Genomic DNA, 12,387 nt, shown 5'->3' with positions numbered 1-12,387 from the left:
GGCACATATCTATGAGAATCAAACTACAGCAGCCACTAGAGAATGTAGCTAAGTCAGCCAGGTAATCTCTAGTTAGGAGAGATGTCACATGAGTATTTGAAATGACCTGAGTGCACAAAACACTGACTTTGGTGTCCATAACCAGGGTGTTCTCAAGTTTTAGGAGGTGGCTGTTGAGAATATTTTTGATGGTACAAGTAGAGGAGTCACATTTCAGGCTATGGGAGAAGAGCCTTCAAGTGTTGGAGCACAACAATAACAACAATATATAAAATGGCAGGTGGCACAAGTGCCAGGCAGTATTGTTTTCCTATTTAAAAGCATTGGTGGCATGACCTTAAAAGCCCAAGGTAGGGGGAGTAGGTTTGAAGCCAGTGACAAATTTGAACACGAATGTGAGAAATGTATCAAAAAGGACGAGTTCAATACATTGCTAAATGAGAAAGGTCTTGTAGAAGGTTTGATCAAGGCTTGGGTGGCAAGAATAAGCCCCCAAGCTTGGGAATAGTGCTAGGTAAGAAAGCATTAATCAAGCTGGTTGTCGTGTGGAAACTGAGATGAGTTGGTCATCTTTGAGCAGGTCAAGAACACCATTTTGTTGTCAAAGGTAACACTTGATGGACAGCAATGGAACACTGTGTCGGAAGTGAATGGGATGGCAAATGGTATGGGTTGGGGTTCAGGTATGTAGAGGATATTCTTCTTGCAAGAGTTATGTGGTAGATAGCTTATGCTGTTCTAATATTGGATGTTGAGTAACACTGTTCATGGGAGAAGATTGAGGTTTATCACCAAGAGAGTGGTGGTAGGAACCAAAAGAGGTTTTCATGTCCATAATAATGGTTAATTGAGAAAGATTGGGCATAGACTTTGTCAACGGCCATTGGTAGTTTGGTGGACACTAGTGTAGAGGAGCATTGGGGATATGTGTAAGAGAACATCAATCAATGTTCCACTGTTTTTAAGAGTTTGCTCTGATTCACTGTACACACCTTAGCAGATAGTCAAGAATTAGGAAGTGGGGAGCATCTGTGGTGGAAGATAGGCATTCTGTGGTGGACATATATCATAAAGTTAGAGACAGAGGTGGGGCTTGCAGGTTTATGGCCCTTTTGTGGGAGTCCATTTTGTAGAGGATTACAGGGGGCTCTTATTGGTGAGGAAGAGTAATAGATAATTTAAGACTAACCTTTAAAATGTTTTTTACAGATGAAAGGCAGGATCATAACTGATTGATAGTTGTTGATGGCGGTGAAGTCTTTTAGAATGCCGCAACATCAAATCACCTGTTTACAGCAAAACAAACCTGTTTAGTAAGTCAAAGAACTAGGAGGATGCAATTTCATGTTTCTACATCCAATTGTGCCTCAGTGGCCATTTTTGTACGTTAACACATTTTAAATGTCTGAAATCAATTTGTTTTTCATATGTTTGTCTACAATTAAAAATTATGCCCATTGCCCCAATGAGGTGGGCAAACTAAAACCAACCAACCTAACACTGAACCTCCCAGTAAAGGGTATAGGAGGCCGCTTTAGCTCTACATAGATATGCTAAGGGACATTTTCGACGACCTGTACTGTAACCTGCCACCAAGTTTCCACTGGACTCCAGGATGTGTAGAATGTGCATCTAGGTTTACTGAAGCCTATTCAGAATGGGTAAGCAGATGGCATCAGAGTGATGGAAATGAGACACAATTAAGCTCCAGGAATCTGAGGAAAAATCATTTGTGTAACCCAAGCACTGCATAAGTGTTCCCAATTTTTCTTTTATGCATAGTGTGACGAATCTGGCGATTTCATGACACCTTTCCTGGGGAAAGGTTTGCCTCATGTAGCCAGGGGACAGCAGCCACTACCTAATCCTGACCATGGCGGTGGCTATCTGTGGGAGGAGCACATGGGGGGAGACAACCCTCACGGGAGTAGGAGAGACTCACCAGACGAGACATGGTATTTTCCTTACCTATTTGAAAAGAACAAGATAGATCCAACATCCTTACCGTCTAGATTCTGTGGTAATATCAGGACAGGATGTCTTTATGAAGATCATAGCTTCCCAGTAATTCCACAATACCATGTGGCGTATTGTAAAGTCATTCATTATACAAAAGGAAGGGTATAAGATATTTGCCTCAACTGATAATTAGAGAGAAAGACCTAAGCCGCAAAGGACCAACATGCACTGTTAAAAAATATATAATTCAATTTTATTGTTCATATCACACACATATAATACTGTCTTAAAACACTCAAATTAATGTATAAAACCTCAAATTAATACAGATATGTACACACAAATTATATAATGTGGAGAGTACCTCCGTATCTCAAACCACACTGAATCATAGCCACTTGAATGTGTCAATCATGATACATTTTATTGCACTCAAAAAGGCCATACATTTCATTGCACCCAAAAAGTGAGACTTGTACAAGTTTCTGTCCTGACAAGGCAACTAAATGCTGGACATTCATCAGGGGCATGTTTATTTTCACTTGTGTGTATTGTCAATGGGACCCGTCTATAGAATTCAGCTCCTGAGAGCCCTGGTCTTCCTGTTGATCCTTGGTCGCTTGGATGTGATTTTCCAAAGACTCAAATGCAAACATTAATTGTTGCTTCTACTGGCTTCCTTACTCTTGCTTACAGGGGGAGAGAGAACACCTTTACTCTGCAAACATCACTCTCAATAGTGGTCAGGGCGGTGATGGATTTCACCCTGTCTCGTGCATACCCAATTTGGATCTTTCAGTGACAAGTAGCCACAGGCGTCCTCCTATTTCTACTCTTCAACCTTCAATTTCGCTTGACTGGACGCTCCAAACTCTGGTCAACAATGTGTCGCTGTTTGCTAATGCCAGCTCCTAAGCTCGCAGGTCTCGTATTGTAAAGTGAAACAGGAATCTTCATTCATAAACAACAACAAAATCCTGATCTCTCCCTGTTTAAGGTTGACTAAGAATACTGGGCAGAGGAGGAAGAGGAGAACAATACAGATTACAAGACCAGAGAACCGAGCTATGCGCTCTAGTGTTCAGGCTGGTTCAATTGGAGCCAGGAAGTTTAAAAACATTCAGAGCGAAAGAAGAGAGAGAGAGAGTTTTGCTGTTTCCTGCACAAATCAGGAAGTCCATGAGAGACGCGTTATGAGGCAGACAGAAGAAGTCCCGGAGGAAACCGGCAGACGAGACTTCTGAGAGGGAAGTCTATTATAAGGATGCCATGAACAGAGGATGGGAGAGTCCCTCAGAGGCGTTGCTGACAACAGAGAGCAGCAGGGAAGCCAACCCCAAACAGGAGCCAGCAGCTGGAGGAAACAGTACCATGAAGGACGTCAAGGCAGCCCACGAAGCCGGTGAGCACAGACAGGGGTGTTCAGGCACTGGGATGCTTCGGGATGTGTGCCGGGTACCATTTGTCCAAACTGATATGAACTTGGTGAGTCCGGGAAATGGAATGAGGAATTTGAGATGCCTAAGTGCCTAAGGGAAGATTGTAGAGAGAATAAGAACAAGCTTGGGACCCAGGGATTGAATTAAAATGAGTGCATAACTTGGGTACTGTTTGACCCTGGGAAAGGAAGACCTGGCAGGAGAATACACCAGGCAGAAGATCCACGAGTATGGGACCCGCACCTAAATTTGTGAAACAAAGTAGTAGGAACTGGGAAAATTAGTATGTCAAACTGAAAAGGAAAGGTTTGCAATGCATACTCATTTGTGTGGAACCTTTATGTGTTGAAGAAGTCCTGGCGGGGGGTATACCAGCCAAAGTCAAGTATGTGAAACAAATTGCATAAGAAAGCCCTGGCAACAAATTATATTAGGCAAAGTCAAGTGTACGAACAGTGAATGTGGAAAGGAACCTGGCAGGAGAGTACACCAGGTGCTTTTGCGAGTCTGGTACTCAGACCCAAATTATATCAAAGAACTATATGAAAGAACCTGGCAGGAGCGTACACCAGGTGTTGTTTTGTGAATCGAAGAATCCCATGGCAGATTCCCACCTTTGATTACGTTGAATGTGAAAAGGACCTGGGGAAAGGAGTTGTTTTCCCTGGGATACATTTCAACCTCAAAAGGAGGGGAGTGTTCCTCTTGAACTGTAATTGCAACATTATGAGGAACGGAGTCATCCTCTTGAACTATGAAGAACTTCATTATTCTTTTGAACTTTTATTTTGCTGATAGACACCTGGGAAAGAGTCTTTCCCAGGATCTGTGAACATCATTCAGTTGGAACATTTGTAGGATGCATAACTTTTTGTTGAACCTGAACATTTGTGCACATTTCAAGTAAGGACCATTACCCTTAGCACCTTAGAGTTACTTAGTGTGAGGGCTAGAATAGGACTTTGGACACAGGACATTTTTGCTTTGGACATCTTGACACAGGACAGACCCTTCGAGTTGGTTGAGGTAGGGAAATCAAAAACAAAGAGGTGATGGCTGAAATCGTAACATCTGGCATTGCTCTGAGCAACCCTCCAGCCCATTGGTCTATGCTGCCAAGCCATTACAGAAGGGGAAAGACCATATGCAAATCAGGCTTGGACCCACCCAAAAGCAGGGCAGTCCAGCCCTGCTAGGTCACATCCCTTCTGCACGAGACCAAAAGCATCCCCAGGCATGTTTTGGCCTTGTTGGACCTCATTAGGCAGGCACTGGACCCACGTCTGGGCATACCCGTCCCACTCGGGGTGACAAAGCAAAAACAAAGAGGTGCTAGCTAGAAGGTTTAGAATTAATCTTAACCCCTGGCAAAATAGGGAAATACCTCTTAGTTTAGGGAAAGTGAGGACTTTTCCAAACCCTTTAATATTTAATAAAAATCTATAACCAAAAACATTAGTCCTCTGTGTCCGCATCTCATTCCTGGCTCTTCACAATAGGTTTCAGGAAGCTACATTAAAGTATGATGCAAAGCAGTCTGCGTTGTATCATAATCCATCAAGCTTGATACACATATCCCCATATTAGCAAAGATAATCTGTCTACATAAATCAGAATCAGAATTTTACACTTACCACGTATTCAAAAACAAGTGTCAATGTCTCCTTGGTGTGGATGATATCATGAAGTAGCACAATGTTGGCATGTTTCAGTCCTTTCAATAGTGAAGCTGGAAAGTAAATTAAGTGGATTATTGTATACGGCATTCAGAAAGACTATAACTACAAAATGTAAAGTAAGAAGTCAGCGACTAAAACAGAGTCCATGTAAATATAACAACTATAGGTGTATAGACTAGAAGAATAAAGAGTGCAACATTAAAGAATACACAAATAGCAACTACAGAAATGTCTAGTACATAGTTCTGAATTTGAAAAAAGTTCAAAAGTATTATTAATAGTTTGACTCCCAACAAAAGTAAATGAAAGTTATGAAACCATTTATTCTACTGTCACCCCTTCCTGGGGGCGGCCCTTTCTATCTCCTAGGATCTCTGAATTCTTGGCCCATGTCTGTGTGTTGCATTGGGGGCAATCTGTATAACCATCCACTCTACCAACATTTTGTTTTTTGTATATATTTTTGTGATACACATTTTCATTGTATGCACTGCAGTATATTGTCATTGGGCCCTTACTTCACATCATAGTGTACGGTTGCTTTTTACATCTTTTCATTACGATTACGTTACATATGTTCACAGTTAGAGACACATGATGGCGAAGTTATATTACCAGAATTGAATACACTCAGGCTTTTTCATCATGGTGACTTTTTTTTTGTTTCTCTTAACTAAAATCTGGACTTGCACTAATATGGTCTAAAACATGAATGTGCTGAAAATTCAGTGTTTCAGGAACAGCTTTTTATTTTTTATTTTTATTTGTTAATTGGTTCATCACAGTTAACCTTACACATAACGGGGGGGCGTGGCTAACCGCCATGTAAAGAAGACGCGCTCTTGGTGTGCTCCGAGCGATGTGGCCATCATAAGCTGATATATATGGATTAATGCTGCTCCTGGAGCCTGAGAACCTCTACATCCACTGCGGACACCATCGAGCACCTGCATACCGCTACGGTGACCGAGCGTGCCCTAAAATTACGAGGCAAGATACTACGAATCCGAGCCCCAAAATGGCAGCTCCCTCATGCCGACCTGCGTAGCAGTTCGAGCACAGGGACTACAACCAGCGCTTTGACCTGACACGAGAGGAAGGCGGCGCCGCCGCAGTCACGGACCAGCGGAGGGCTCGCATCCCCAAGCATGGACGGGAGACGGAGCACCGTAGACGCGTCACCCCACCAGCCACGAGCGAGGCCTGCAGGAAGGCGGGGATGCACGGGATCAGCAGAACTTCCTCTGCGGTCCACCCGGAGGGCGAGAGGAGACGACAACGGAGCCAGGCGAGGCATTACTGACGAGGTGAGCGGGGGGAAGCCCACACACCAGCCGGCACACCGGGGGCCATAACCTGGGTGCCCTACTGCCCGCCCCCCCACCTAACACAATGACTGGGCCCTACATGGTGGATTGCACTGGGGCCCCAGCCCATCCTGGCACCGGCGGCGTAGCCCAGAGACTACATTCGGATGCCCGATACAACCGGTGCTTCGACCTGACACGGGAGGAGGACGGCGCCGCCGCAGTCACAGGACGGCGGAGGGTTCGCATCACCAAGTGCAGACGGGAGGAAGAGCACCGGAGACGCAGCACCCCACCAGCCGCGAGCGGGGCCTGCAAGAAGACTGGGACGCACAGGATCAGAGGGGCACCTGCTGTGGCCCACCCAGAGGGCAAGAGGAAAAGACAACGATGCCCAGGCGAGGCACTACTGACAGGGTGAGCGGGGGGAAGCCAACACACCAGTCGGCACGCCGGGGCCCATAACCTGGGTGCCGTACCACCCGTCCCACTCCCCACCTAACACAATCACCAGGTCCAGCATACCATAAGCTCATAACAAGAAACCACGCTCACGGAACATGCACTGCAGGGCAGCCAAACATCAACGGGGGGCACAGGGAATACGTGGCTCGCGTCCCCACCTCTCTCTGGCCACCGTGGGCCTGTACTGGAGATAGCAGATCAACAGCAACCTAGTCAAGATGACCACGAAAGGGACAAGGTCTAAGCAACGCCAAACCACCATTGACAACTACACAGCCGGAGGGCCTGCAGGACCTGGTACCTCAGAAGAGACGACCATGGAGGCACAGTAAGATCCCCCCGCGGTGACGGCTGAACCTAGCAATACCCAGATCCATGAGGCCATCAAAATGTTTCAAACAACAATGGAACACAAAATCGACGCAGTGGCCATAGTCCTGGGCCTTCTGCGCCAAGACGTTCGCACCCTGGCCAGTAGGACTGATACTAATAGGACATAAACAGCCCTATAAACTGACTTACATTAAGCACAATCAAGACCTTACTAAACTCATGATGTGAATCTGCTTACCAGAGTCAGGTGCTGAGAATGAGAAACAATGAGGAATATTAGGGCACGTATATTTCCCTTGGTTTTAAAACAACACATAATTGCCATTGACTTGACATGCAGAAAGTCATAACCTTTGAATTACAATACATAGGAACATAAATCGAAGTGTATTATGAAGATCAAAGCAAAGAACCTCTGTTCTGACACCAAATTCAATTGTATATTCCGTTAATTTTTAATAAAATAATTAATATTTATTATAAAATTACGAAACAATATGCCAACGTTTTGTGTTATATTTTCACAAGTGTATCTGAAAAGAGATTGCAATTATTTGGTTTCTTTGAATTTGCATATTACTGTCATACATTATGGAAGAAAAAGGAAATTGCTTTTCAAAAGCATTTGGAGTGCTTTTGGTCCTCAGCATTTTTCTTATCACAAACATAGACATTGTTAGCACCTAATAAGAATTGGAGGGTGTATTCAATAGGAGTGCGTAACTATAAGGTAGGCTAATGGAGGAACTCAGCCAATCACATTCTGTGACCTAATTATGGCAAAAGGTGGGAATTATGGAAATCAGTGTGAGTACAGAGGAGAGGGATTCAGACACTGGGAAGAGCGAGCTGCAGAAAAGAACATCACCTGTTTCTATTTGATGGATTAAAGAGGGAGACCAAATTATGGGCTTGCGAAAGGAAATGTTCCTTTTCCACAAGATAACTCCTGTCCACAAAGGGGATCTGCTAAAAGACACCTGGTGATGGCTGAGCTCCCCTGGAAACACATGAGGACTTCCTAGCTTCATGCCTCTAAATAATGATGAAAACAGAGTATGAGATTTCCACAACAGAAGTGGTATATGTTCTCTGTAACTATGTTTCTGCTAAGTCCCAAAAAGGGGGTGGTTTGGTAAGGTGTTATCAAAATACATTGATTTAAATAATTGGAAATAAAAAATACAACCTCAATGCATGTAAAATAAAGTGAGATGTCAATCCAATCCAACTTGAAATACCTTTTTCAGTTATGCGAGTAATGATATAGATAGCACTTCTGTGCATTCAGCCACCACCCTTTAAACATCATAATCTCATTCAATTTGTACCCAAACCGCTATTAAAGATATAGCCAACAATGGACCATGGTCCAAAGGTCCCATACCATGGCCTAATGAGGATCAGTTTGATAACATATGTTCTATGAAGGATGTAGTTGCATAAACTAAATTTGAAAAGGAAAGCAAGTTTAACGGAATCATTAACATTCCCATAAAATTTGTGCAATTGTAACTCCCATTCTATCCTTCATTAAGAACTTTCACAGTGATATTCCTATTTGATTTGAAATAGGAGGGTATTTATGTGTGCACACTACAATCTGAAAAACATTTTCACAGTCTGGGTGTGTGAATCAAAATATTCTGTTTATTTTAAATATAAAATCTGACCCCTCCAACCCAAAAACTGAAGATCTAAGCTATTGGTAGCATAGTGTAAATTGCACACACGCTAGTAGCCCACAGCACCGCATTTATGTGAGAAGTAGGGAACCTGACATGGTTATTTGATTCTGATTCTAGTATGTATTGGTGTCATTCTAGGTCTATGATTGCCTGTGATCTGTTTGTAAATGTGACTTTATATGTAATGTGGAGATGTTTCAATAAAGTCATGGATTTTGAGATACAAACCGAAAAGCGGTAGAATTTTAACTAGAATGTCGAGTGTTATTCAGAACTTAAGATATCGAAAGAATTCATCATGGAAAATCCATGTGTGTGAGAAATACTGAAATTCATGCATGCAGGTCATTTGCTTTTTTTGTAGACGGCTGTCTGTGATTGTGCAGCATTGTGGTGAAGCTGAAGATCTCCTTTGCTTTTATTGCACCTTTAATTTTCTTTTTTTAAATATATTTTAAGCTGCAAATTGTAACTTCTTCATATTATTTCATAAAATACATTCATTTTACAAGTTATTCCAAACCTGAAGGAAACATAAATCATTACAATGTTAAAACTTAACTATGGATTCATTAAACTAGCTTTTTGAATAGGAGAAAAAGAAAAAAAATTAAGAAAAATATTAATTAGAGCTATATCAAAATGTATCAACATGGCCAATTAATATAAGACCTAAACATCCGATCATTTCCCTTAAAAAGGCCACTAGTGCTAATGATAATGATAATTGACGGAAGCTAATGAGTTGTTGCTATAGTGCTTCTGTACATACCACAGTCCCAGAATGAATAGATTTCTCTAAATAGAAACAATGGGCCTCATTACAAGTACATCGGTCCAAAGTTAACGCCGCGGTAAAACCATACCGGCACTGTTACCGCGTCCGCCCAATCATGACCTGCGGCCCCGGAAATAGCACCACCCCCAACCCCACCGCGGAGTTAAGGGTCCCGTAAAGTCCGGCTGCACGGAAACCCCTCAGTTTCCGGCTATACGAAACACCACGAGCATCACAACTAGAGCGGACATGGAAACACCGCCTGAAAAATGGCGATAAAACCGTGATCACGGTGGCGGTACTGCCGCCACCGCGAACATGACGTTAAACATGCCTGCTGAACTGAATCAGGGCACAGGTGCACCAAATCAGCCCAGCTGGACCCAGCAGCCCTCTGGGAGCGTACAAAAGGGCCACACCCAGCCCAACACAACACAGAACCATGCAGGCAGCAGCTCTAGTAGCACTGGGACTAGGCCTACTCAACCAACAGGCAGCACTGCACATGATGGAAGTAATGGTGCAGAGGAGGAGGCGGAGGAGGCGCAGGCGGCAACCAGCCAACCCTGCACCTATGGCAAACCCCATTGTCCAGCCGGCACAACACCGCAGGCAGCCTGCAATACCACGCATCAGGGCCTCACCCTGAAACGTTACCCCAGGACAGATCCACACACTATACCGGCTGGACCGTCCAACAATCTTGTACATCACCACCATGATTGAGGACAACATCAGCAGACACATAGACACCCCCACCGCCACCTCCCCCTAATGAAGGTTGTGTCTTTACTGCATTTCCTTGGCACTGGCACCTATCAACACACAGTTGGTGAGCTGCACGGCATATCACAACCCTGTTTCTCAAAAATCCTGGTACAGATACTGGATGCCCTGTTGCGCCATGTGTCGGAACAGATAGCCCTACCCCGTACCCTCCCCGAGGTCATTGCCACCAAGTTGGCCTTCCATGCCATAGCAGGCATGCCAAATTGCATAGGTGCAGTTGACTGCACCCACATTGAGCGGACAGTACCACGTGCAATTGAGATGGTGTTCCGCAATGGGAAACCGTATCACTCGCTGAATGTACAGATGGTATGTGATGCCACGCAACTGATAACACACTGCTGCGCACGTTTCCCAGGCTCAACCCATGACTCAATGGTACTGCGGAATTCCAAGTTGCCACGGCACATGGAACGCTATGCCGTCCAAAGCACATCGCTATTGGGTGAGTACAGCTGCCAATTCACCGACCCTGTTGAAGTGGTGTGTGGGTGTCCAGGCCAATGAGCAATGTGAGTGTGCTGCTGTGACTGCACATGCATCACCCCCCTGCCATCAACTGAATAGACAGCGGATCCTAAACATCACAAAGCAACACATGACAGGTCACCACAGTGTGCCCGTACACACCCTGCCACATGACACACACATCCGATACTATCACTGTCCCATACACCTTGTGCCACTGCAATCACCCACCCACAAATGGAACACTGCCCTCCCGATGCACATGATGCCTGTACATGAGACGTCCTGCATCGACTACTTCATCACAGTGGAGTGACTCTGCCATGTGTGCACATCACTGCGCAATGCCATATTCGCATACAAATTTCATCCGCAGGGCAGAGTACACATGCACATCAATGCGAAGGTCAATGTCCAGTTGGCAACATCCTCTGTGATGGCCAAAAAACATTACCAACCACTGCATGGCACATATGCATGAATGAACAATGACACAAGATAGCACAGCATCAGATGAAGACATGATACCGCTAACACTGACATGTCCCCCCATCTACATCCCATGTAGGGGATGCTGGATATGCACTCATGCCATGGATGATCACACCTGTATGGAAGCCAAGGAACAGGCATGAAGAGGCGTACAAAAGGGCACATGTCCGCACACGTGGCATGATTGAGAGGACATTCGGACTGCTGAAGGCCCGGTTCTGCTGTTTGAGCAGATCTGGCGGATCACTGCTGTACAGCCCAGTGAAGACGGGTAAAATCACGCTCGTATGTGCCATGCTGCACAATCTCTGCCAGCGCAGGAACATCCCAATGCCCACAGGCGCAGATAAAGAAGATGGGGATGGAGATGGGGATGGAGATGGGGATGGGAATGGGGATGGGATGGCACCACCCCCTCCTGGGGGTCCACTAGATGGCCAAAGAGCACGGGATGAACTGATTCGCATTTACTTTTGAGACACAGCACATTCACAGCAATGCATGGATATGGTGATGCCAATAAATGAATTATTGTACTGCAAATGAAATGATAGATGTACACTCATGTATGTTTTGTTTTTAAATGATGATATATTGATGAATTAACAACAGGAAAGGAGGTGCAATGGTTAGGGAAGCTGTACACCCGTGCCCACCCACCACCCAAACGTACCCACTCCCAACCAGGCCCCAATTTTCTAACCCCCACAACCTCCCCCACCACCCAAACGTACCAGGCCCCAATGTTCTAACCCCCCACCCCCCAAACAACCCCCCAAACAACCTCCCCCACTACCCAAACTTTCCCACCCCTCACACCCTTCAAGTCCACATGTGTCCTGCAGTGCCCCACTCACATGCCATCACTTCCATGTGCGCTTCTCTGCCTGTGCATCCTTGCCCAAGAGCCCTGTTAGCCGACTTGAGCGCCTCCTTGGACTGGCAGTAGTGGAGCTGGATGGGGTGGTGGTATTGGATGGCACAGAATCA

General features: G+C 45.0%; 1 protein-coding gene and 1 long non-coding RNA gene across 6 annotated transcripts in view; one reads left to right on the top strand and one right to left on the bottom strand.

Moving 5' to 3' along the window:
* Window positions 1–12,387, bottom strand: part of CDK14 (cyclin dependent kinase 14) — a 2,372,392-nt gene that overhangs the window by 1,389,747 nt on the left and 970,258 nt on the right. For all 5 annotated transcript variants that reach the window (XM_069648415.1, XM_069648417.1, XM_069648419.1 and 2 more), the window contains one exon: window positions 5,033–5,127. In XM_069648415.1, coding sequence (XP_069504516.1) covers window positions 5,033–5,127 — 95 coding nt within the window. The remainder of the gene's footprint in view (window positions 1–5,032; window positions 5,128–12,387) is intronic.
* Window positions 1–12,387, top strand: part of LOC138569950 (uncharacterized) — a 154,703-nt gene that overhangs the window by 3,742 nt on the left and 138,574 nt on the right. The gene's annotated exons all lie outside the window — the stretch shown is intronic.

This window comes from Ambystoma mexicanum, chromosome 2q, assembly GCF_040938575.1.
Source record: "Ambystoma mexicanum isolate Mex_15411 chromosome 2q, UKY_AmexF1_1, whole genome shotgun sequence".
In the NCBI taxonomy this organism is placed as follows: Eukaryota; Metazoa; Chordata; class Amphibia; order Caudata; family Ambystomatidae; genus Ambystoma; species Ambystoma mexicanum.
The sequence above is the reverse complement of the archived record's forward strand: the minus strand, read 5'-3'. Positions and strand labels throughout refer to the sequence as shown.